At 39.9% G+C, this 27,552-nt stretch overlaps 1 protein-coding gene across 1 annotated transcript in view; it reads left to right on the top strand.

Moving 5' to 3' along the window:
- Positions 1 to 19,177: 19,177 nt before the first annotated feature.
- SLC27A6 (solute carrier family 27 member 6) overlaps positions 19,178 to 27,552 on the top strand; it is a 66,926-nt gene continuing 58,551 nt past the window's right edge. The window contains exon 1 of the mRNA XM_026507880.4: positions 19,178 to 20,411. Coding sequence (XP_026363665.2) covers positions 19,931 to 20,411 — 481 coding nt within the window. The 5' untranslated portion in view covers positions 19,178 to 19,930. The remainder of the gene's footprint in view (positions 20,412 to 27,552) is intronic.

Below are 27,552 nucleotides of genomic sequence, written 5' to 3' on the forward strand. Positions count from 1 at the left end.
TTAACATATAGTGTATTATTAGTTTCAGAGGTAGAGTTTAGTGGTTCATCAGTTGCATATAGCACCCAGGGCTCATTATGTCAAGTGTCCTCCTTAACGTTCATCACCCAGTTACCCATCTCCCCACCCACTTCCCCTCCAGCAACCCTCAGTTTGTTTCCTAGAGTTGAGAGTCTGTTACAGTTTGTCTCCTTTCTGATTTTGTCTTATTTTATTTCTCCCTCCCTTCCCTTATAATCCTTTGTTTTGTTTCTTAAATTCCACATATGAGTGAGATCATATGATAATTGTTTTCCTCTGACTGACTTATTTCGCTTAGCATAATACCCTCTAGTTCCATCCATGTCATTGCAAATGCTAAGATTTCATTTTTTTGATAGCTAAGTAATATTCCATTGTATATGTATACCACATCTTCTTTATCCATTCATCTGTCAATGGTCATCTGGGTTCTTCAAGAAGGAGTTTCTTTTTATCCTTCTGCCTTTTGTCTTCTGGCCCACAGCTCAGATATAATGGCTGAAGTTCCATAGAGCTTTTTCGGTCACAAGATATCCTGAGGATGGCAACAGGAGTTGAGGTTTCTGATGAAAACGTAAGATGGACTTCCTACCTCCAGATTTATTTTACGTGAGAATAAAATAAACTTTATGTAACCCCTACTATTAAGGTATATTCTGGTCTATACAGATCCTAACACTCACGCTGTAGAGAGTTTCACTAGAGGGAGGCAGAGAGGAAAGTTGTTTTAGCAAAGAAAATAGGTTTGTATAATTTTTACCTTTATTCTCATTGATAATTTCTTAAAGCCTCTGGTCATACTTCTTGTGGTCCTCTTTCCTTCGAACAATACTTTGACATCAAGTTTCACTCGTCGACTAAGGTTGTGGATTCTTGAGTCAAACTGCATGGTCAAGATCCCAGCTTGACCTCCCACAAGCTATGTGACTTGGAGCAATTATTTAACCTTCCCCAGTGTTCTCATATGTATCATGTAAAAGGTGATAAAACCTAGTTTGTAGTCTTTTTGTAAAGATTAATTAGTAAAGCAGGTATTAGGAAATGTCAGAGGGAAATGTGGCCATCGCATTCCAGAATGACACGTTGAGTGTTAGTTGGATATCAAGCTCTAGAACCAACCCGGGAACACAGAGTAAAAGAAATCACATTCCTTGCTCTCTGGAAATTTGCAGCCTAGTCATCTATGAGAGAAAATGTGTTTGCATCTCAGGGATGATTCTCTTTGTAGTGCCGTATCCTGCTGTACCACACCAGGCAGTTCTGAGTCACAGAACAGTGTTTATTCCCCAGATAAACCGTGAAGTTCACTGCACACTCCAATGCCAAGACAAGATGTTCTGGCCTGGTACACGTGCAGATCAACATGATAATTGACGAGATTATCTACCCCACAAAAAGGAGGAATATAGACTATCTGTCAGTGTGTTCCGGTTAATGATAACTCAGTTTGGGGGAGACCTAAAAGTGAATAATGTCAGAGTATGACAACATTAAAGACATCTAATATTACTATAATTCCTGAAAATACCAAATTACAAAGCAATATTGACATAGCTTTTGCCGCCTGTTCGTATGTTTATAGCGAGAGACACTTCCTCTTTTGTGCACATGACTTTTCACCAACCCCCACGTCTACTTGGAAGTATCAGAGGAAGTTACCAAATCACTACAGAGTGTGTCAGTTCTTAGGAAATTGAATGTATTTCCTATAGAAATAATAATGTACATGTAGCTACAGAACTCATGACACTCCTCACGATAGCAGTAGTAGCCCTGTAGACACTAGGGTTGGACTCCAAGCTCTCCAAGGGGGAAATGCATAACATATTTTAACTTGGGATGAGAGGAACCATGTCCACTGCTGTCACCCTTTCCAACACTGTCTCCTCAATCACTGGGAATGATTATTGAGACCTGGATGAAGAATTCCAGTCATTTGGGGCTGGGTAAAGGATAATTGGAAGAGACAAGGAGATCTCAGAGGGTCTTCATTCTGCATCAGCTCCCAATTACATTACTTTCAGGCCCTGAGAGTGGCCTGCATGTTTCCAGTTCTACTGCCCTGACCTGTCCCTTCTGCTCACAGTTTGCCTCCTCTCCCAGGTCACTGTCATGAAAAATTGATGTTCTTCTCTGGTCTCCAAGTGCCTGAATCCAAGTATACATTCTTTTGCAGGAGTGCTTTTCAGACTTCTATTCACTATGACCCACTGTCATAAAAGCATTTTACATCATAATTAAATAAATATGTACCTATATATTTACATAACTGAAACAGGAGTTTCAGGGGAAAAACTCATAAGACTGTGTGTGATGCACGTTGATCATTTGTATGCCCTTCTAGTGTGTCAGAAAAAATTAGCTCACTAAATTGATTTAATGACACATTTAGAGGTCACATCTCATTGTTCGAAGAACCTTTATTCAAAGGTTTTAAAAGCATTTCAATAATAAAACTTAAAAAATCAGCTTAAAACTAACATGGGGAAATCCACGAAATTCAAGTCATCTAAAAAATGACACTCTACTGGGCCTTTTAGTTCACTTTGGCTGTTTAGGTGTTGAAGTTCTTTATGTTTGCAAAATCCTTTTCTCTATTCTTCTCTATTTGGGAAATTCTCTGTTTCATGATGTTTGGGGAGGCAAGGCCTGTCTCTTAGTACAAAATCGCCACTGCCCAAACACGTTCTTTCTCCAGGCCCTACAGGTGAGGGATGAGTACAACCATAGAGACCCTTGATGTAGAGCAAGAATTCATCCGACAGCAGGAATTACTTGTGGCCACAGTCACTGTGGTACAACAGTGCACACACAGTCTGGTGCAGGTGGAACTGTGTGCCAGATGGGGCACCTCCTGTACGGCTGGAAAGATAGCGGCGTCTTCTCGGAGCTGTGCTTTCAGGGCAGTCATGGGGTCCAGCCTTCTTTGGTTCTTGCCCTGGTTTTGTCCAGTCCTCCAGCCTCTCTGGCAATGCCTTTTCTGTTTAAATCTGCTTAGTGTTAGTTGGTCTCTCTTGTTTGCAATCAGTTGCAATCAATTTCTCTAAGGTTTAATTAAACATTCGGGAATTCAGCTCTGCTTTATGCAAAGGATGACTACCTTGGCAGTTCCGTGCAAAATCTGCATTAGAAGTCCCGCGAAGAGAAGGAGGGGGAGCCCCAAGAGGTGAAAGCTTGATTGGGAGATTGACAGTGTGGCTTGCTGATGAGACAGGAAGTAAGAAGAGAACCCACCTTGGAGATTTTCCACCTTTCTTTCTCAACTAGCTTCCTTGTTATTTCTCTTCTTACCACCAAAAGCTTGGGGGAGGGGAATGGGAGAGGGTATCACTAGAAAACCAAGATTCCATGTAAAGAAAAGGGAAGGCAGTCATAGGCAGTGAAGGGGAGGGGAAGCTGCAGCCTTGGGAAATAAAAGCAAACTATTATGGTCCTTCTCTAGGATAGCTTTTCACATGCCAGAGGCCATTCCTGGGTGTATGCGAGTATATCTCCCTGCTGTATAGGAAACTAAAATACATCTACCACCCATGAGCAGTGCCTGCAATTTAAATATCTGAAGCTTGCTTGTTTCCTTCCTTCCTTCTTTCCTCCCCCCCCCCCCCGCCCCTTTCTTTTTTTTCCTTCTGTCACCAAACTGGGAGATCTAACTTAATCTTCCCATCCAGGGAAGTCGCTGGCTATACTGACTAGATGGCTATACTGGCTAGTTGATTCATCAAGTTGTAATTCAGTTTCTGTACAGTTTTTAGTCAGTAGGATCAGAGTAAGGAGTATCAAGTACAGAGATGCCCGTTTGTTGGGGCAAACACTCATGAAATCCCATTGCTGCTTTCCTCTTTAGATGTTTTTACATTTCAACCATCTTCATTGCACAGGAAATTTCAGACAAAATATTTTGTGTGTAAATCCAGTCAGTGCAGATGTGCTGAAAATTTTAATTTACAACCCAAATGTCACCAGCCCATAAAATCTGTAAGGGACTAATTCAATGTATGAATGTCATGATCCCTTGTGCCTGCTTCTAAGCCAAGTGAACAAAAATGTGTTCTTTTAGCAAATAAGCACTTGCACAATAGCTAATGAAACAAGCATGAAATACCAATAAATTAACAGAAAAAAAAAACCAAACAAGAAAGATGTAACAAATAATTTCATTACTTTGACTAATTTAGTGTAGGCAGTGGATATGTAGGTAAAATCAATATAAATGTTGTTTTAGTATCAAAATATCAATTTTAATGTTCAAAACATTTGGAAAGGTATTATTTACTGGTATTGATCTCATGCGTTTTCATTAAAAGTAAGAATAGTTCTTTTCTTAGAACTCTTCATCTGCATTATGATGAGATACAGATGTAGGGCACAGATATCGTTCAAATGAATTATTGTGCAACAGGAATGTTGGACAGTATGAATACAGAATTTAAAAAGTGTCACCTGTGGTTTTAGGCTTGAGTGTGATTAAGGCTGAGTTGCCTATACTTGCTGTAGTCCTGAGGTGTGAAGGGGGAGATTGTTGAGGGCATCACCTAGTTTATTCAATAAAGTATTAACGTGTTTGAAAGAATAATTCTTCCTCAGAAACTAAATGCTAATGTTAGGGGTGCCTGGGTGGCACAGCGGTTGGGCGTCTGCCTTCGGCTCAGGGCATGATCCCGGCGTTGTGGGATCGAGCCCCACATCAGGGTCCTCTGCTATGAGCCACTTCTTCCTCTCCCACTCCCCCTGCTTGTGTTCCCTCTCTCGCTGGCTGTCTCTATCTCTGTCGAATAAATAAATAAAATCTTTAAAAAAAATAAATAAATAAATGCTAATGTTAGCTTCCAGAATCGGACAGATAAATGATCTTCAAAAATATTCACATAATCAAGAATGTGAAGGAAAATACTTAAAGTCTTTAAATAGCAAATACTTCCAATTTTTGGTCCGATTGATAAAAAAATAATTGAAGGTTTTGACAATGTGAAGATTTAAAATCTCATTCATTTTATCATAAATTTCTGAATGCTACTTTATTTAGTAATGATAAGCTCAGAATCTAAGTATATTTTGAGTCAAAAAAATGAAAATGAAGCAAATTCTACTTCCAGGAAAGTCATAAGTTAATTTTACAAATTATTTCAAAAGAATAATGACCTGGGTGGCTATGGCCAACCAGCGTCTCTGGATCTGCTTTTCCTTGTTTGTGAAAACGGAACCAGACGCAGTCAACCTAATGCCTGATGAGACTAAACATTTCGTAATGGAAAGAAAGCAGGAATGGATCATATTTACTAGAAACTTATGCACAATGCTGTTCTTTATCTATGTTATCTCACCTTGTGTCTGCAGTAGTCCTTCGTGGTGGGTGGTGGAAGTAATACAAAAAGACCAGGTAGCTTCACATATCACAGGAAGCCCAGGCGGAGCTCCGGCAGTCTGACTCCTGAACCTGTGCCTGGGACATCTCTGTTCTTTCATATGAGAAATTTCAGAAAAGTGCATTTCAAGTATTACCTCCTTTAGAAAGATGTATCTGATTCTCCCACATTACCCGAGGATTCTTTCATTTTGTCTCCTCAATGCACTTTGTTCATTCATCCATTATATAAACCATAGCCTACTCGTTGCCCACGTGCCCACTTCTCTTTTCCTCCATAGAGGGGACTGTGATATACATGTCATATCCCCAGCATCTATCAATATCTACTACTTACTAGATCGTGAATATATATCCATTAAATAGATGAATGGCTTAACACTTTACATGTTTCTGTAGAAATAAAAGCCAGTAGGTTGACCATCAATATAAATAAAATAAGACTTACCATCACTCAGTACCAATAACATGGCTCTGCTTTGGTGAGGACAGTGCAGGCAGGAATTTGATTGAGCACTGTTTGAGGAATATTGCTCTTTGGTCCAACTTGACCACCCCAAACCGTGCATGAATGAAATCTGGCATATTTCTTAGTAGCAGAGCAATGTGTCTCTCTTCTTAAGAGCTGCCTGGTCCATCAAGACACGGTTAACCTGATTGCTTCTGTGTCCTCATCCTGATAGCTATGGACTTCTTTCTGACATAGGATAAAAGATTTATTTCAAAATGTCTCCACTTGCTGAACAAAATGGTGCATGAATGTCAGGTGTGCCTTGTTAATTATCTTGGAATTTATTCTGTCTTGTAAATACGTATTATTCAAAAACAGATCTTCCCTTAATAGTAGTTAAGTGCATATGAGTGAAGCATAGAGTTTTGCTGCTCCAGCTGAAGTTGCTGGTGCTCTCAGTATTACCATTAGGGCGGATACAATAATAATGTTTTAATTAAATTATTTTATAATAATAATATGTCCACAAATATAAATATTAAGAACAATCATATTCAGGTGAGAAGTTAAACAATACATAATAAACAATTATTTAATAACGTGGTAATTCATGTTGCTTATTAACATATTTGAAACCGTATAGGAAAGTAAAAGAAAAAAGGCAACATAATGACAAACCAAAGGCTTTCATTGATTTAAGACTCTCATATGTAAAAAAAATACATTTATACAATACAAAAAAGCTAATGAGCTTTTAGGTTCATTAAGAATATTTCTTTTTGCTTTTTTAAGCCATAGTTATACTTGAGGTCTTTTTAAAGGTATAATTGACATATAAGATTGTATTAGTTTCAGGTGCATAACGTAATGACTCGCTGTTTGTATACATTGTGGAGTAAGTCTAGTTAACATTGTTACCATACATAGTTACAGAATTGTTTTCTCTTGTGATGAGACCTTTTAAGATCTAGTCTCCTAAATGGGAAGAAGACATGAACATACATTCCTCCAAAGAAGACGGACAAATGGACAACAGACATATGAAAAAACACTCCACATCACTTGGCATCAGGGAAATATAAACCAAAACCACAATGAGATACTACCTCATACTGGTCAGAATGGCTAAAATTAACAGGACAGGAAACAAAAAATGTTGGTGAGGATGAGGAGAAAGAGGAACCTTCTTACACTGTTGGTGGTAATGCAAGCTGGTACAGCCACTCTGGAAAACGGGTTGGAGGTTCCTCAAGAAGTTAAAAATAGAGCTACCCTATGACCCAGCAATTGCACTGCTAGGTAATTACCCAAACTTACAAACGTAGTGATCTGAAGAGGCACCTGCACCCCAATGTTTATAGCAGCAATGTCCACAATAGCCAATTATTACATGTTTTCCCTCATATGTGGAATGTAAGAAATAGCACAGAGGATCATAGTGGAAGGGGGGGAAAGCTGCATGGGAAGTTATCAGAGAGGGAGAAAAACCATAAAAGACTCTTAACTATTGGAAACAAACTGAGTGTTACTGGAGGGGAGATGGGTGGGAGGGTGGGGTAACTGGGTGATGGGCATTAAGAACAGCCCATGATGTGATGAGCACTGGGTGTTATATGCAACTGATAAATTATTGAACACTACATCTGAAACTAATGATGTACCATAGGTTGGCTAATTGAATTTAAATTAAAAAAATATTCAAGGATGGGGCACCTGGGTGGCTCAGTCATTAAGCATCTGCCTTCGGCTCATGGTGTGATCCTGGAGTCCTGGGATCGAGCCCCACATCAGGCTCCCTGCTCTGCTAGGAGCCTGCTTCTTCCTCTCCCACTCCCTCTGCTTGTGTTCCCTCTCTGTGTTGTCTCTCTGTCAAATAAATAAATAAAATCTTTAAAATAATATTCAAGGATAAAAAAAGATCTAGTCTCCTAGCAACTTTCAAATATGCAATACAGTATATTAACTATGGTCACCATGCTGTACATTACATCTCCATGACTGATTTATCTTATAGCTGATATTTTGTACCCTTTGACCTCTTTCACCCATTTCCCCCACCTCCCACTCCCTAACTCTGGCAACCACCAATCTGTTCTCTAAATCTATGAGCTTGTTTTCGTTTTTGTTTTTGGGGGGTTTTTAAGATTCTACATGTAAGTGAGATCGTATGGTACTTGTCTTTGCCTGAACTATTTCATTTAGCATAATGCCCTCAGGTCTATCCATGTTGTTGCAAATGGTAGGATTTCATTCTTTTCTGTGGCTTCATAACATTCTATGGTGTGTGTGTGTGTGTGTGTGTGTGTGTGTGTGTGTGTGTGTGTGTGTATGCCATGGCTACTTCTTTATCCATTCATCTGCCAATGGAGACTTCTGTTGTTTCCATATCTTGGCGATTGTAAAGAATGCTGCTGTGAACATTTTTGCTTTCATTTTCTTTGGATAAATACCTGGAAGTGGAATTGCTGGATCATATGATATTTCTATTTTTAATTATTTGAGTAACCTCCATACCGGTTTCCATAGTGGCTGCACTAATTCACATTCCCACCCACAGTGCACTAGTGTTCCCTTTTCTCCACATCCTCCCCAGCATTTGTTATCTCTTGTCTTTTTGTTGATAGCTATTCTAACAGGGGTGAGGTGATATCTTACTGTGGTTTTGATTACTGATGTTGAACATATTTTCATGTACCTAATTAGCTATCTATAAGTCTTATTTGGAAAAATGTCTAGCCAGATCCTCTGAACCACATGTATGATTCATGTGCATGGAATTCTAGAAAATGCAAACTAATCTATAGAAAGCACTGTCAGTATTTGCTTGGAGATAGGGGTGGGGCAGGTGGGGGGGAGTGACTGGAAGGAGAGATTTCAAAGTGAGGACACTTTGGATATTGATGGATATATGTTCATTATCTTGATTGTGGTGATAATTTTGTGCACATCTATATATAAGTCAAGACTTAATTATACGCTTTAAATATGTGCAGTTTTAAAATTATTCTATATATTATATTATACCTCAGTAAGGTATTGTTTTAAAAAAAAGACATTCTCAAGAAACTCAATTAGTTACCTAAAGAACTCTTACATTTGATTAATAATAATATTCCTACTTATTAGATATTACACAGGAAAGAATGGACAGATATACATATATGCATAAACTAATGCTGAGCTATTTGCTTTGTCATGAAGTTAAAACGAAAGAACCCACATAATGCTGTGAATGCCTCAGTAGTAGATGCTTCTGTGTATGTGCGCTGATGAGTCTCTATTTTTAGTCCAGTGAACAAGCATGCTTTTTTTTTTCCCCCAAAAGCTGCACAGAAGCCAGACAGTTCTCAGAGCACGTCAGAAAACAATGTACAGGCCTTCCTAAGGGAAGAAGAGGAGCTGCTGAAGTAAGTGGGAGAGTGAATGGGTGGCCTAGCCTTAGTTAGCCTGGTGCTTTGAGTACATCATAATCCTTAAGCCATAAAATACAAGGAAGTAATTTGTATGTTCGAATCCTTTTATTCTGTCTTCTAAAACTTGCTGAACCCGCCTTACCACCCTCAAATACATTTTCAAATAATTAAGAGGCTTTAAGAAAAACTCCTCATTAAGATGTGTCAATCTCTTCCTCATTCTATCTCCATAATGAATCTCCGGTGGTCTGTAGGTTTACTCCACCTTTCAAATCCAATATGAGAGCTATACCAAGCATTGTGGCTGGAAAGAAAAACCTCACACTGTTCGGAAAGCTTCAGTTTTGCTAAATGAGGTGTCTGCCTCCCCCTGCCTCTTTTCCTGCTCCACCGTCTTTACACTTGACTTGTGCTGACCCTCCTGTTTTATATTCCAAGAATAGACTGACACTTAAACTCTCTGCTTGCAGCTCAGTGTCACCCTGCTCCTGGAGTTGGGTCTGCCCCCTCCCTGCTCTGGTGGCAACAGGGCTGGACTAACTGCCTTACACACATTCCAGTATTGGTCTGACAACCCGTGGAAAGGACAAGGTCAAGACCAAGGCATCAGTAGCAATGGAAGGTAATGGTCAAGCAAACAAACAAAACTAATACTAAAACATTAAAGAAGTTATCGATAGTTCAGCAAATTATCTTTTAGTGAATTAAATTTTGGTGAATTTGCCATTGATCAAATTGGTCTTGGCACATTGGTAATTTAAGGATCAATGATTCATGGGAGTTAGTGGGGAATGGCCAGCTGCCTAAGCTGAGAGACCAGCTGGCCAACCTGCCGACGTTAGAGGCTGCAGCATGTCTAGTGGAGAAGCCCAAGGCTGGGTCCCTGAAGGGGTATTTCTCTCACATGTGGTCTGAATGTCCTTCAGGTATCAGGTCACAGTACTTCCCAGTCTTCCAGTAGGTGCTCTCTGCCAGAGGAAGGCAAGCTGATGGGCTAGTGATAGCCTTGGGAGAAGAGAATGTTCAAGTCTCTTCTCGAGAAGAGAAGGGAAAGGAAGCATCAGGCAGAAACTTCTAGGCTATTAGTTTGGTGCCTGCGCAACTTTCAAGTAACCTCTTCTTTATTTAATGCTTATGGAAAGATGAGAACTACAGATTTCATCTGGGCTCCCTACTACATATAGACCTGGACAATGTAGGCTTTGTTGGTTATGGTTTTCTATCTCTGATTTACCTACTTCAAGCCCCTTTATTTGTCATGCAGCTTCTCTAAATCCTGACCTGCTATTGGAATAGCCACAGTGATAGTGAAAAGGATAAACGCTGTTATAATAAAGAATATGTGCTGATTAAATGTGTAGAGAGAATATGTCCATTTTGTCCCACAGAAATGAGAGATACACTGGGTGATACTGCAGTCAAGGTACCCCTCAGCTTACAGTTTTAGCTGCATTTGTTATTGGCATAGTGGTGAGTACTAAATAGAACTCTGTAAGAGAGGAATATGAATTAGAATTCTTTAGTTTTATATCGTGTGACCTTGGAAGCCAGGGGACATAAAGACTTAAATGGAGAGCTCTGAGGATGACTCATATCAGGGAGGGTTGAATTGGGCAACCTCAGCTAATATGGGTGTGAAGACCAATATGTGGGTCCACTGACCAGACCCCAGGGTTCTTGGGGGTCAAGGGCAGGTACAGAAAATGCTTCAGTTCATCTGGTCTACCAGATTAATATATTCTGTCCAATGTGGGTCATTATTTCAGCCGAGCATCACCACATGACCCTGAAGCCCAGATACTGCATGCTTAATATTGCTGGAGATCCACCAGTATTATGCTGGGGCACAGGCAGAGTGCCAGAGACATAAGCCTCCCCGGTGGGATGGCTTAATTAATTAACATTTCCTCTAGAGCCTTGTCCAAAATGGTCCTGAGTTGCATGAGGGCACTCTTGGCCCAAGTTTTGACAAATTATGTGGCCAAATGACAGCAGCCAGGTCTAACTGTGCTTCTTACCCTCTTCTAGATAAATCATTGAGCCCCAGGTAAATCATTTATCCACAAGTTCTATCAGCATGTTACTGCTGAAGTTGTATCCTTGTACTCTGATCTTTAAAGAAGGGCATCAGGTACCGTGTTTGTACTGGTTCTCAGGTTGTTGGAACAGGGCCACAGAATCTGATATTGACTTTGTTGAAAACCCTTCGCTGGGAGAAAGTACCAGGCTTTCTCCATTTGTTTTTGGGTGTCTTTCCCTGGCAAAGGAATGCATTATCAAACTTATAGATTTATTCTTGAAATTTCCACACAGAGAAAAATCCATATGAGGGCTTTGGAACCTTCTCTGGGTTCAAAAGCCAGTTTTAAAGAGTTGACAAGTTTTCCTGTTGGCATGCATCAGAAATTCCTTGTCTGTAACTTTTAGGTTTTCATCTGATATTATGCTGCCTATGGATATCATTAATTAAATGAACCAAAATTTGTATGTGCCTTCTGTAACAAATAAGAACACATATTCTTTTTTTTTAATGTTTTTTTAATTATATTATGTTAGTCACCATGCAGTACATCCCCGGTTTCCGATGTAAGGCTCGATGATTCATTAGTTGTGTATAACACCCAGTGTACCATGCAATACGTGCCCTCCTTACTACCCATCACCAGTCTATCCCATTCCCCCACCCCCCTCCCCTCTGAAGCCCTCAGTTTGTTTCTCAGAGTCCATAGTCTCTCATGCTTCATTCCCTCTTCTGATTACCCCCTCTTTCTTTATCCCTTTCTTCCCCTACCGATCTTCCTAGTTCTTATGTTCCATAGATGAGAGAAATCATATGATAATTGTCTTTCTCTGCTTGACTTATTTCACTTAGCATTATCTCCTCCAGTGCGGTCCATGTTGCAGCAAATGTTGAGAACTCGTTCTTTCTGATAGCTGAGTAATATTCCATTGTATATATGGACCACAACTTTTTAATCCATTCATCTGTTGAAGGGCATCTCGGTTCCTTCCACGCTTTGGCTATTGTGAACAATGCTGCTATGAACATTGGGGTGCATGTGGCCCTTCTCTTCACTATGTCTGTATCTTTGGGGTAAATACCCAGTAGTACAATGGCTGAGTCATAGGGTATCTCAATTTTTAACTTTTTAAGGGACCTCCACGCTGTTTTCCAGAGTGGCTGTACCAACTTGCATTCCCACCAACAATGTAGGAGGGATCCCCTTTCTCCACATCCTCTCCAACAATTGTTGTTTCTTGCCTTGTCTATTTTTGCCATTCTAACTGGCGTATGGTGGTATCTTAGTGTGGTTTTGATTTGAATTTCCCTGATGGCTCATGATTTTGAACATTTTTTTCATGTGTCTGTTAGCCATTTGTATGTCTTCTTTGGAAAAGTGTTCATATCTTCTGCCCATTTTTTGATTTGTTTATTCGTTTCTTGTGTATTGAGTTTGAGAAGTTCTTTGTAGATCTGGATACCAGTCTTTTTTTTTTTTTAAGATTTTATTTATTTATTCAACAGAGATAGAGATAGCCAGCGAGAGAGGGAACACAAGCAGGGGGAGTGGGAGAGGAAGAAGCAGGCTCACAGCAGAGGAGCCTAATGTGGGGCTCGATCCCACAATGCCAGGATCACGCCCTGAGCCGAAGGCAGACGCTTAACTGCTGTGCCACCCAGGCACCCCGAGGATACCAGTCTTTTATCTGTAGTGTCATTTGCAAATATATTCTCCCATTCCGTGGGCTGCCTCTTAGTTTTTTTGACTGTTTCCTTGGCTGTGCAGAAGCTTTTTATCTTGATGAAGTCCCACAAGTTCATTTTATCTTTTGTTTCTCTTGCCTTTGGAGATGTGTCATGAAAAAGTTGCTTTGGCCGATATCGTATAAGTTGCTGCCTATGTTTTCCTCTAGGATTTTGATGGATTCCTGTCTCACATCGAGGTCTTTCATCCATTTGGAGTTTATCTTTGTGTATGGTGTGAGAGAGTGGTCAAGTTTCATTCTTTTGCATGTAGCTGTCCAATTTTCCCAGCACCATTTATTGAAGAGACTGTCTTTTTTCCACCGAATGTTTTTTCCTGCTTTATCAAAGATTAGTTGCCCAAAGAGCCAAGGGTCCATTTCTGGGTTCTCTGTTCTGTTCCATTGGTCTATGTGTCTGTTTTTGTGCCAGTACCATGCTGTCTTTGTGATCACAGCTTTGTAGTACAGCTCGAAATCCGGCATTGTGATGCCCCCAGCTTTGTTTTTCCTTTTCAACAGTTCCTTGGCGATTCGGGGCCTTTTCTGGTTCCATACAAATTTAAGGACTATTTGAAGAACACATATTCTTGTAATAATTTGAAGAAGCCTATCTCTTTGAAGTGTGTGGTGTGGGTGTTGAGGCCACATTGCTGTCTTATTTCTCATCTTTGAGAAGATCTGTTACTTTAGCTTTTGTTTTAAATATGTTTTTGTAATTTACTGTCTAAAAGGGCTGGAAATTTAGTGTTGCCCAAATCATACCACAGATGTGGATTTTGAATTATATAGTTTCATGTAAAATAAAAGGAAAAAATTATATTCAGTACAAATGAAACACTGCAGAGGTGCCTGGTTGGCTCAGTCAGTTAAGCATCTGCTTTCAGCTCAGGTCATGATCCCAGGGTCATGGGATCCAGCCCCGCATCAGGCTCCTTGCTCAGCAGAGAGCCTGCTGCTTCCTCTGCTGCTCCCCCTGCTTGTTCTCTTTCTCTCTCTGTGTCAAATAAATAAAGAAAATCTTTTAAAAAAATGAAACACTTCAATAACAGTGTCAGAACACAGAACCAAATGCTTTACAATACTGAACGTGAATTAACTTGTACATATTTGTGGAAACATTGTATGTAGTTCCTGGTATTGCCAGTTTAGTGAAAGTAGTCATTAGAGACTTCCTTGCTTTTCCCAAATACTCTCATACATTGATGGTGGGCATTTGATATGGAGGGGAAAATGACAATATTCAGAAAAATTACACATGTTTTCTCTTGGACTCAGCAATCCCATTTCTAGGAAGCTATCCCAAAGATACACTGAAAAAAATATATACGCCATGTGCATAGACTCATTAACTGTAACACTATTTGTAATGGCAAAAGGCTGAAAACAAGCCCACCAGTGGAGAGCAAGTTGAGTAAGTTACATTATTCACCACATGATGGAGTATATACAGCCATGAAAGAAAATGAGGAGGATCACTGCATAATGACAGATTGTAGTCACCAGAGTACATTAGAGGCACAAAACCAGATAGATATCAGTGTATACAGTAAGGTATGTTTCTTCATCAACAATGATAGGCTGTCTGATTCACAACAGCTAGATAGCATGTTTATCTTGATGTAATACAATATAAAGTATGTAGATTCTCTTATGAAATATTCTTGCCCAAAAATGATTAACCTGAGTCTCACCAAGTCTTTAGGTCTATTTACCGGTTTACCTGAAATGTGGGGGGACAGAGGAACATTTTAAAGGAGACATGGGGAAGCAATCAGATCAAAGCAGAAGGTCGGACACTCTATAAGACTACTGGCCTGTTGTCTTTAAGAAATGTCTGCAGAAAAGTTAAAGAGATTGTGATAAGCACTCTTCTAGATTAAAAGATAACTTAGACTTTAGACCTTGAATTGATTCTGGTTTTAGAACAACCAATTTCCCAAGACATTTTGGAAGCAATTAAATATGGACTAAGTATTAGATAGTATTAAAGAATTAGCGTTGATCTTAATGCATGTGATCATGGTATGGTGATTGGGGAGTGAAATCTCCTTTTTTCAGAAAAGCACCTAGAGATATTCAGGGTGGGAATGCTATATTGTCTGAAATAAAAATACTCCAGAAAAAAGGAGTTGAAACAAACGGGGCAGAATGTTAACAGTCACGAACTCCAGGTGATGACGGTTTGGTAGGGGGATCATTATTGTATTATTTCTATCTTTATGTGTGTTTGTAAATTTTATTTAATAAAAAACTGAAAAATGAAACTAAAGAGATGAAACAACAGTTAAGGCGACTCCTTCGGTCCCCTGCCCTTCTCCCTCTTGAAGGCTGGGAGCTGGCAGGAGCTGGAGCAGCTGCCTTGACCCCGAAGTGGGAAGGCACAAGGTGAAGTTGGCAGAATAGTACCCGCTCTGGAGCAGGGAGAAATAATTATTATAATCAAGCCGTTGGGGAAAAAATTTAAAGTGTCATAAATTTGCTCGATGTGTCAAGAAGTGATATACACACTCCGGACTTCAGAAGTCCCACTCTCCCCTCCCACACCTTTGAGACTAAATCTTAGACACTGTGGGACTTGCAAAATTAGGGGCCCACAAAACAACTCACTGTGATATTTGGAACATTGTTAATTCCCAGTAAAAGTTGTCAAAGAGTTTCTTTGATTTTATCTTACTAATGATCATATGACCTGCTTCCATGTAGGTGGCTTATAAAATAGAAAGGAAGCTACCCCGAGGACTCAGAATCAGTATGTAAAACTTTATTTAAACATCCCTTCCAAATAGTACACCAATATCGAGGAAGGGGAAGTTATCATAGACAGAAGTACCTGGATATAAGAAAGCGGTTTCTAAAATTCATGGATAAAACACATATCTTCTTGGCAGGATCCTGACCGGCAAAAGTTTCTAGGCATAGTTTCTGGTCTGCGGCAAAAATAATAGTTAAAGGTTTAATTTGTTTGAGAATTGTTCCCTAGACTATTATTATAGGATCACTTACATGGTGCTATAAAACTTTTATATTTCAAGAAGTGTTTGATGTGTCAAAGACATGTAGTAATGTTACTACTGTCCAACTCTCTAACCCACTTCTCATCTTTAATGTTGAGTTTGCTTCATGAGTCCTTGTGGGGAATAATCTTGTAGGCAATGACAGTTCATTAATACAAACAAACCGATTGTAGGAAGAGTTAGGCTTCCCATCAAAAACCAAGCTATGACCAGAGACTAAAACAGTGATTAAAACCTGAGCAAGACCCCATCCCTGGACAGAAGTGTTAAGTTAATAAGTCTCGCATTCACCCCTTCCCAGCTTCATTTCACCATCCATCTGCCTCACACGGTCCACTCCATTCCCACATCCTTCCCCAAGCACTGCTTGGAACTCAGCTTCCTGGCCCATGGCATACACCTGCTGTGGTATTTTCGTACTAACATAGCATCATTTGGGAATTTTGAAACCTCTACCTTTTCCCCCAAAATTTCCTGTAATCCAAAATATGACTGCCATAGAATTTCCTTAGAATTCTCATGGGCACAAGTAATTTGTCTACACAAAGTCAGAGTTCTTAAGATACAGTAGTAAAATCCTATGGGCCTAAGATGTCAGGATCTACCATATGATGCTTTTTGTTCAGTTTTGCTTCTATCTACTCATTAAACAATTCATCTTCAACAGAATTGGGGGTATAGAGGGGATTGGGAGCAGGTTAGAGGGGAAGTCAAATCAGAAATGGGGAAAGAGGAGAGCATATTTACATTGAAAATAAAGGAAGGGTTGTTTTGTTTTGTTTTGTTTTTTGCATTGATTTGCATTTAGTCACAATATTTATTTTCAAATAACATTAAAGAAAAAATTAAATTTCTCTATTTCATAAAAGCAAACCTAAGAAATACTGCATTGTCCCTGATCAAAAGTAATGTTAATAGAAATGTCTAGACTATTCGCATGTGTTTGTTTCTATTTTAAATGATAAATTTATTCACTTGCAATTATTCTTACTGTCTGACCCCCATTTTACAATAATTAACAACTGTAACAAATGATTATATCTATTTTACTTAGCTGTCTTTGGTTCTTTTTGAAAGTGAATACCAAATTTATAGAAAAAACAGGAACAGGCATATGAGCTGATGTAATAGTACATATAATACTGCTAGCTGTCCCAAGATTTTCACTGATTCCTTCTTTTGTTGTGAGATTTCAGGCAAGGAATTGGTCTTGGCCAATATAGATTTTGGCAACATAGGCTGTAGCTCTCCTAATGAATCAAAGTGTCTTGCATTCATAGTGCCAAATATTTTCTTAACTCACTTATATCTGTAGTTACTAAAAATTTAGCTCTGTGCCTTGGGATGATGTTAGCAGGCCCATGATGAGAAAAATAAGTGTAACACATGAAGCTAATTTTATTTTAAAAGACTGTGTTTTATTATAATAGTATTCTTTCCTTGTGTTTAATGTTGAAATAAATCCTTCCCTTTATAAAACAATGGTGACAGTAGATGGTAATTGTTTTAATGTGTGCTTAATGTTTTTAATTTAACAAATTAAAAGACGGCAACCTATGATTCTTTAGTTGTTTTTTTGCACTAGAGGAGGACAGAGTTTACTTGTGCTGGAAATCCAAAAGCCTAAAACCCACTGCTCCATAGTATCTTGTCTGCTACAAATGTTGTTTTCCAGGAGCTAATTGAATCAGACTACAGCTAGGAGAGAAAAGGATCAAATTTCAAAGATGCTTTTTCAAGTTGAAAACTTGACTTGATACTAACACTTTTTTTTTTTTTTTAACTGAGAAGATGTTTTTGGATTGAGAAGACCAGAGCTTCTGGGTAAACTTAAAAAACATTTTCTTTATATGCACAAATAGGATTAAAGAGCCTGTCTTTCTTCTGGGCTCTTCACTGTGATTTTAAAATAATCATTTTCAGATTAATAAACCAGAGTCTGCTTTGGAGTTATCAGGTTTTTCTTTATTAGGAAATCTGAAGTTAGCGAGAACCCAGCTGCAGAACATAAGACAGAAGGAGGGAAATGTGAGGCAATGCTTAATCATTTCATTATGTGCAATTAACCATGTATTCATGCTTCTTAAAAAAGCAGAGGCCTGGGATGATGGTGTCTGCAAGAAAAAAATGTGTAATTAAATGCCCTCAGTTTCTTACCTTCAGTAAAATTTCATCATTGCATAAAGTTTTATTGTTATTCTTTACAATTACTTGTTTCCTCTCCATTTCCCCTCTCACCTTGGGAATCTTTAGTTTGAAGTCCTGGTAATGGTTTAAACGATCAAATGAAAAAAAAAGTTATTTTTAAGGACAGAAAATAGCTTTTTTGTTTGGTTGGTTTTGTTTGTTTTGTTTGTTTTTAAGAGAGGGACTGGGTGAACAGAAAAAGAGGGAGAAGGGAGAGAGAGAATCCCAGACTCCATGCCCAACACCAGTTCCATCCTGGGCTCATCCCAAGAACCTGAGATATGACCGGAGCCAAAATCAACAGTAGAACCCTTAACCGACTGAGCTATCTACAGTATCTTATACCTAAATAAATAGATAGGTAGATAGATAATAAAAGGGGTGTGGATATGGATTTAAGCTCCCACATGAATCAATATTTTTGTAAAACTTTGCAAAAAGCGCTTGTAGGCACTTATTTAAGGATACAATTTCAATATAAATGTCAATTCTAACCTATAAGATTTTAAAAGTACTTCTTGTAGAACAATCCAATTTTGTATTTTATGGTCAAAGAGTGCAAATATTCCTTGACCTGACCAGTTCATAGATATCTTTTTTGTTATTTCTCTCTCTTTGCGTAGGGATATATGTACATACATAAATATACTTATAAATACGTATGTTTTAATTCTTCCAATCGCCTCTCCAGCCTCTAGTTTAGTTTAGTTCCTTTATTGTTTAGTGAATGAACTCTCTCGCCCCATTTCCGGCAGCCTGGTTGCCCTCGACTCTTTCCACGACTTCCGGGGATCCCCGTTTTTCCCTCCAGGGACGGTCCTTTCCCGACCAGAGGACCCAGCTACGGCACACTCGCGGGGGTGGCGGGACGCGCGCCCAGGCAGGAGGCGGCGAGGGGGCCCGAGCTGTCCCGGCGGCGGCGCTCGAAGCAGGGGTTGGCTGCGAGCCTGGAGGCGGGCGGTAGGCGGACAACACCTCCGTGGTAGCTTAGAGGAGAGATCCACCAGCCCAAGAACACTCGGAGGGGACCAGCGGCCCGGGCAGGAGGCAACCACTCCCAGCGGGCGCGGCGGTCACCGGTGAGCTGTTCGCCGGGATCCGGTGTGTCGCAGGGGAGGGGCTGGACGCCCGGCCGCGGGGCGGAGCGGGGGCGGGGCTCGGACCCGGATCCCAGTAGACCTGGGGCATCCCCGACAGAGGCGTGGCCCAGACGCCCCGCGAGGTTTCTGGCGGGTTAAGAGGGGAAGCCGCTGCCTTTCTCAACCGTCGCCACCCCAGCTTCTCCAGGCTCGAGTTCAGCCTCCGAGTTGCAGCCGCCGGAAAGCCTATCCCAGAAGAGCATCTGCCCCTGGACGTAGTTCTCCTGAGGGTGGTGGGATTCGTTGAGGGCCGCAGAGGCTCCGGGGACTGACCCAGCCTGCGAGGAGAGGGCTGGAGAGGGCCAGAAGACCCCGCAGGGCGCGGGCCGCAGCTGCGGCTTTTGCCAGGGGCGCTGAACTGGGCTCCTAGATTCCGAGGACCCTGCGAGTGCCCGCGTTGATTTCGCGCGCTCTCCCCTCATCTGCCAGGTGACCCAAGCCTTATCCCCAGCATCCGTTGGGGCGACTTCTGTGCACCCTTCTGATTCTGTTTCTCAAGATTACCCTCTCCCTCCCGGAGGACCTGCGGTCTCTGCGGAGAGCTCACTTGAAGAGAAGGGCTGGGATCAGAGCTGCCTTCTGTCCTGGTGGCCCCCATGCTCCTGTCATGGTTAACAGGACTAGCAGCTGGAATAGTCTTCCTGCATTTCTTGCAGAAACTCGTGTTCCCTTACTTCTGGGAAGATTTCTGGTACCTGCTGAAGGTGGTACGCTATGGAATTCGGTTGGAGATGTACAAACTGAAAGGGGAACTGTGCACTGTCCTGGATAAATTCCTGAATCTTGCCCAGAAGCAGCCCCAGAAACCATTCATCATCTATGAGGGAGACATCCACACCTATCAGGATGTGGACAAAAGAAGTAGCAGAGTGGCCCACGTCTTCCTGAACCACTCTACGCTGAAAAGGGGGGACACTGTGGCTTTGCTGATGAGCAACGAGCCTGACTTCGTCCACGTGTGGTTCGGCTTGGCCAAGCTGGGCTGCGTGGTGGCTTTCCTCAATTCCAACATTCGCTCCAACTCCCTTCTGCACTGTATCCGCTGCTGCGAGCCCAGGGCCCTCGTGGTAGGCGCAGGTAAAGTATGGGGTGAAGGTCACCCCCCCCCCCGCCCTTTTTTGTTAGAACAGTTCACAATTAATACTTTGGGGGTGTGATGAAGTGTGCATAGTAAGGGTACAAAACAGGCTTACCATTCTGAGACTGGCAGTTTAATTCCCCTTTCCATTTCCATCACTTACTCTGTTGTAGATTAGTAAATACCAAGAGAGGTTCAGAAAACTTTTCTGAATTCTCTGCTTCTTACTGTTTGGGGAGAGGGGGCAGTTTTACTGTTATTGATGCCTTCAACGAATGCAAGAACACAGAGAGATAGAACTTGGTAAGTTTTAAATTTTGTCCCATCTGACAAAATTATTTGACGAGTAGGGAAGTTATCTTGATTTCATGGCAGAATACCTACCTGCCACTAATAGTAACATTATCAAGGTTGACTACATTTGAAGAACAAATATGTTTAATCTGAATTGCATGAATTCTTATCTTCATGTCTGCTCTTATTTTGCACTGCTTGCAAGCTAGGATTTGCCTAGCAAGGTTAGGTTCCCATCTCCCAGCCAGTGGGTGGGCTCTTGGCAGACTCTTCCTCTCTCTTACCCCAACTCCCGTCTGTCATCCTTTTCTTTTTTTTTTTTTTTTCTATCAGTAGGTTCTAGTCTTCTCCCTCCTCCCTTGAAGTTAGGCTTTGGATGCACATATTGACAAAGAACTACAAAGAAAAGGTTTTGGTTGAATACCTAATTAACAAAGAACCTAGGAAGATGGATCCCACAACCAAGTGGACTTGAAGTATGACCAGTGATACCTGTTTGGTATAATCTGATGGATTTATGCATATTTTTTCTTGCATGAAGATGGGCCGGTGGAGGATGAGGAGAGGATCCCCAGCAAGGACCTTAGTGAAAGTACTTAAGTATTTTAGACTAATAGATACACACTGACACCTCATAGAGAATTTTTAGATTTATAGAGCATTATGGAAAAATTATCTACATTTATACATTAGCGATCTCCAAAGTATAGAACTTTACAAGTAACCTTTATCATATAACACTTGCATATCACACAATAATAGGTTAGGTGATGTATAGTACAAGGGTTAGTTTTTCAAGACTTTCATTTTGGCTCATTCCCCTTGTCCTTCCAGCCCAACTTGTGACCTGAGAAAGTAGCAAAATGTTTACTCTCAAGCACTGATTTTATTTTGTTTAATCTAAAGGAGTGGAGAAGCTGAATAGTCTCTCTTATCTATTTTTTGTTCCATTTTTTTTTCATTCAGTATTCATATTCTCCAAGACTGAAATTCAATCCCTTATCTTGGAAAGAGGTTAACTAGTGTGGTGAACTTCCTCTGAACTGTAACAATAAGTAGGCTAAATGAGTCACACAGAATTTGGACATCATGGTGAACAGGGGCAGGTGATAAATGTGATTGGAGCAGAAAAAAAATATCGTTCATCTCTGGATATATTCTAATATTTTATTGCTCAGTCTAATTTAAATAGCAGTTTCTAGAGCATATCAAAATTAGGTTGCGCTAAAAATGGATAAAGCCATAAATTCCTTTTACAAGAGCAAACTAAGAGGGCCAGAGTATCGCTAAAAAGACTTCCATGGTCATGTTATTGAAGCCAACCTGAGAAACATCCATTTGCCAGTCTCCTGAGGGATTCCTCTCGAAGTGTGTAGGGCTGATTATCTCTCAACAAAAAGCAGTCAAACTTTGCTCTTGACTGAGTGGTTGCTTAATTAGGGCCAATTGATTTTGCAGTTTTACTTGTGCCAAAGTTTTGTTTTACTTGCCAGTAACTAAATTGCGTTGTTTCCTTGTTTTTGACTTTCACACCAACAGTAGTTTTTATACATAAAAGCCAATTTGGGATGCTGGAGTTTTAAGCCAAAACCATTTAGTCAATTTGTTTTGTAATAGATAGGTGGAGAAACCAACCTTATATCTTATTAACAGTTCTTTTTAGTGTGTCTTTAGAATATATAAATTCCAAATTGTATTTTATGTAATTACTAGGTTGTTGGGAGTTTTTTGTTTTGTTTTTTTGTGTTTTGGGGGGGTTGTTTTGTTGGTGGTGGTGGGGTTTTTTTGGTTCTGTTTTGTTTTGGTATTTGAAGCTCTTAGCCTGAAATACTGTATTCTTGGCATCTTGAGTCAAATTAGTGAACAATATATACATACCGTTTTTAGAGCTTTAAATTTTAGAGGTCTTAGAGTCTCGTGGAATGTTTCTAATGGACATGTATCATTAAACCATTATATCCACAGGGAAGCTGTATTGAGAAAGAAGTGAGTCAGAGGGTGTAGATGGAGATAAGCCAGACAGATTTGGATTTCATTTATGGTCTACCACTTCTTAGCTGTGTCATTGAGGAAAAGGTCATCATCTGTCCTGGGGCTCATTTTACTTAGTTGTAAAATAGTGACAATACCAATCTATTCCACAATGTAATTCTGAGATTCAGTGATGTAGCTTCTGTAAAGTGACTAGCTGAGTGCCTGGTATGGACTAACTGGAGCTGTGGTGAATTGAAATAATTGCTATTATTATTATTATTATTATTATTATTATGAAGTCACCTGAGGCTTTTAATAAGGAAACTTACTTGGATTTTGCTGCTACAATCTAATTTGGTATTAGCTACAAGAAAGGCTGGTAAGTAGTTTGGCGTTGGACCTTGAACACCTTACTTTGGTATGTTTTAACAACATTTTATTTTCCAGAAGTTATATAGAACTGATTTCAAACAGGTTTTATAGGCAGGCCAGGTAATGTCTTTTTAAAAAATATATTTTATTTATTTATTTATTTAGAGAAACAGAGGGAAAGAGTGAGTAGGGGTAGGGGCAGAGGGAGAGAATCTCAAGCAGACTCCCTGCTGAGCGCAGAGCCCAAAACCATGTCCATCTCAGGACCCCGAGATCATGAGCTGAGCTGAAGTCAAGCGAATTTCAAGCTGAGCCACACAGGAGCCCCCAAATAAGGTCTTATAATTCTGTCTTCAGGAATAAGTCAAAGGAAAAGATGTCAACTAATCTACCCAGGCGAATCGTTACTGTCTTTAACAAAGATTATGTAAAAGGTACTCTCAGTGGTTCCGAGGCAGGTACAGAGCTATATACTGGCAGCAAAGGGAAAGAAGTTCACCGAGGATGTGTCTAGTTTGACACACCTTAGTTTGCAGAGCCAAGATTCAAAAGCTGATCTCTGATGTAAGACTATGCTGTACTATATATATAACCCAGTTGTTTCTGAGGCTGCCAGTCCCCTGTTGATGTAACTATGAAAAACTATGCATTCCAGTTACATAAAAATAGGTGACTTACATCAAGGTTGCCAATATTAAGATGCCATGTTTTTCGTATACAGATAATTAGAAAAAAATTAAATATTTTTAAGACTCTTATCCCTTTCTCTCACAGTCTGAAGATTCAAAAATACTTGCTAGGAAGTTTTCTTTTTTTTTTTTTTTTTTTAAAGATTTTATTTATTTATTTGACAGAGATAGAGACAGCCAGCGAGAGAGGGAACACAAGCAGGGGGAGTGGGAGAGGAAGAAGCAGGCTCATAGCAGAGGAGCCTGATGTGGGGCTCGATCCCATAACGCCGGGATCACGCCCTGAGCCGAAGGCAGACGCTTAACCGCTGTGCCACCCAGGCGCCCCGAAAGTTTTCTATCTGTACAATGTGGTTTTGAAGAGGTATCAAATGGCATTTCAGATTTCCCTGGAAAATTTCAGTGCTTATTGGAAATTAGATAGTCTTAGGTTAAACCTGGTCCTTTCCTCCCAATATTTCAACTTTGATTATTGCCAGTAGTGCCTGTGGCCAAGATTATCATCTACCTCTATATGCTTTTCTCTTTACTTAGAATAAAAAGGGAAATGTTGGGATGCTTGTATATCACTTTAAAAAGTCTATGTAATTATATTCTTTGATCTCTTTAGCAGTAATAATAATAGTGTTAATAATCAGTAATAATAATCTCTTCCATTTCTAAAGTACTTTATGAATTACACATTGTTTTTATATATATATATTGTCTTACGTGATCCTCACCGCAGCCATAGCCTTGTTTTAAAGGTAGGGAAAGCATGGTTTAGAGCGGGCAAGCCATCCACTCAAGCTGACACATGTAGAGGAAGCAACGTACCGATTGGAGCCGGGATTTTCGGATGTGCAGGTCTGCGGGGTACACCTTTGTCTTTCTCCTCCTGCTCCTGCTCTTTCCCCCATTGCCATTGTTTCCTTTCCTTCCCCATCCCTTCCTGCTCCCCACCCCCTTTCCCTCACTGTCTCTCACCATCCGTCTATCCACCTACTTGCTTTCGGTACCTTTTCCACTAACCCCTCCTGTGTCAGGTGTGGTATGGCTGTTCACAGCCGCCCAGTGGGATGGTCAAGTTCTAGTTGCTGTTTGTGTGGACTCTTGAGGACTAGGCCCAGAATGGGGATGTAAGATCTTTGAGCAGAGGAAGTTTGTTTTCTTCGCTGCTAAATTCTCAAAACTTGGCATGGAGGAGTTGCTCGACAAATATTTATTGCCAGGATGAATGAATGAATGACCTCATGAAAAAGTATAAGGTACATGTGGACTCCCAGTAACTTCTTATTTACTTGCATATTTTTGCTAATAAATCGTCCCTCTGCTGTCCATTTGGTAACTGATTTTGATAGCAGATATATCAGTGGAATTTCTTTGTTGTGTTGTTTTATATTAATTTGCTAATTGTTAGAATCATGACTCCCCAAAAGTACGAAGCATTTTAGACACACTAAGCATCCGCGAAGTTTCAGATTTACTTGCATATATGTATTTTGTCCTCTCTCCTTTCTTAATATACACAAATTATTCTAAGTGGGTAACTAAAAAATATATATTAATATTACCCTGAACTCTTACTTTAGATTCAATAGTATCAACATGTTTGGACAGGTTTTGTGTTCCTGTTCACAAGAAATGGCTCTAATAACTTACAGTAATGCATGCAGATTTGCCCCGTTAGTTTTCCTGAACTGTTGCATTCAGACTGTGCAGGGCAAATGTTCCAGTTAACGATCCAAGCCATTGTAATTCTCCGAATGACTTTCAGCCATAAAGCCATCTGCTTTTTAAAGACCAAGAGGAAGGGTTAGAGGAAAAATAAAGACCTTTTAAGTTTTATAGAAAGGATTATGTATTCAGATAGATAAGATACATGGCTCATGTAAACTTTTATTATTTAATCCAGGTATCGTGATATCCTCACATCTATCTGTTTTCATTTTTAGGGCATTTTTATGTTTTTACTTATATTTAGTAGAACGAATGGCTGTTTTGCATTTTTATTTTCCATTTTAGACTCAGCTCAAAGATGACCTCCATTCCAAAAGAAAATTGCTCATTTCAGTAGGAAGGTTAAGCAGCTTCATGGTTCACTTGCTGGAAAAGCCAGTGTTCTAAGCACTGATACATTTGTGGTTTTTTTCTTTTCTGATCATGGGGACACTGAGTGGGGTTCTTATTTACATTATCTGCCGAACATGTGTTCACTGTAGGAGAATGATGTTTGAATGCTGGCAGGAGCAAAAACTATTTAAAAGGAGATTGTGCCTGCTCAGAGAAGTAGCAGGACTAAGTGGGAGAAATATACATCTTGGAGTCAGGCAAACATGGGCTTGAAGCCTAACTCTGCCATTAACTGACTGCTAACACACAGCAGATGGTCAATGAGTATCAGTAGGTCTTGTGCGAATTAAACGTAAAGAACACAACAGAGTGCCTGGACCATCGTATATAGTCAATAAATGGTCGCCATAATTATTTTTAATTGCATAGCGACAGAGACATATATGCAAAGTAAGACCGTCTGCGTTTGCTATGGACAGAAGGCCATCAGGTGGCGGATGCGGGCACATGGCATGTGACCCACGCGAACTGGTTTTAAGCAGCTGTTCTGTCCTCCCCAGTAGCATTGTGGCCATATCTACTTCCCAACCCTCAGCACCCAGGGCTGGAATGGTGTCAGACAAGTTAGGAGCCAGATGGTTAGCTCTTCTCTGGCCAAGAAAAGGAGGATTCTTGCATTTATAACCAGAAAGGAATGTGGAAAATAACTCTGATGGGATATGAATCTTGTAGACATACTACCTCGGAATTGCCTTTTTACCAATTTATAGTTTACTTACTGGTTAGTCTGTGTCTAGAGAGCTTTTCTGTGCATTTACTAGTTTTTACTCCTTTGTCAATGAAAAACAGCAAGCCAAACACATCATGGTGTTGTGGTCCCATTTGGGTAATAATTATTCATTGGCAATGGGAGATGTGCTGGAAATAAAATCAAATGAAGTGTTCTACTTTTTACTTCCTTGCACAATTTTACCCATAATAAATATGCTCTCTGTCGCTCAAAACATATGGGGACAGCTGAGAGTGAAAGCACGTAAACCCACTTACCAACTTGTGTGCATATATTCAAGACAGCTAATAAGATCATTTCTGGGAAGAATATGTTATCACAATCAGAAGATTTGTGCTTCTGTGTACTTCCTAGGGTTAGGTTATGATTATTAATAAACTAATATTTGTTAGAATAGCTGGCATATTATTTATGGTGAGATGAGTTTCTGGCCGGATATGAATTGCCTCAGGACATTGCTTACTTAAGCATCAGTTTTGTTGAAAACCAGAGCCTGCCCATGCTTTCTATAAAAAACCTGTTGAGCTGCTGTACGTAGTAGAATGGTATTTATAAGCATGAAGCGAGATCTATAATTTCACTTTGGATTCTGTGTGATTATTGCTTTGGAATGTGGGAAACTCAAGGTAACCATTTGTCCTGGAATTCCATATAAGTTGTCTTCACACCTCAAAGTTTCAGTGCTTGCCAGTGTATTAAGAACTGCAAGCTATTCCTTTGAAAGCATTAGCTTGTTTTATGTAGAATAAGATAACTTTAAGAGTTTTTAATGCAGGATGAATAACATAATTCATACTAATGGCATAGGAAAGGGATATGTTAAATTTTACTCATTGCATTTATAGTGTCAGTAATGTAAATAAGAGACAAGATGAGGTAGAAACAAATTAACTGGTACCAAAAGTGCTGAAGGATCATAAGCAGCGATCATAATTTACCTATTTTTTAAGAAGATTTTATTTATTTATT

This window comes from Ursus arctos, unplaced genomic scaffold, assembly GCF_023065955.2.
Source record: "Ursus arctos isolate Adak ecotype North America unplaced genomic scaffold, UrsArc2.0 scaffold_5, whole genome shotgun sequence".
NCBI classification, from domain to species: domain Eukaryota; kingdom Metazoa; phylum Chordata; class Mammalia; order Carnivora; family Ursidae; genus Ursus; species Ursus arctos.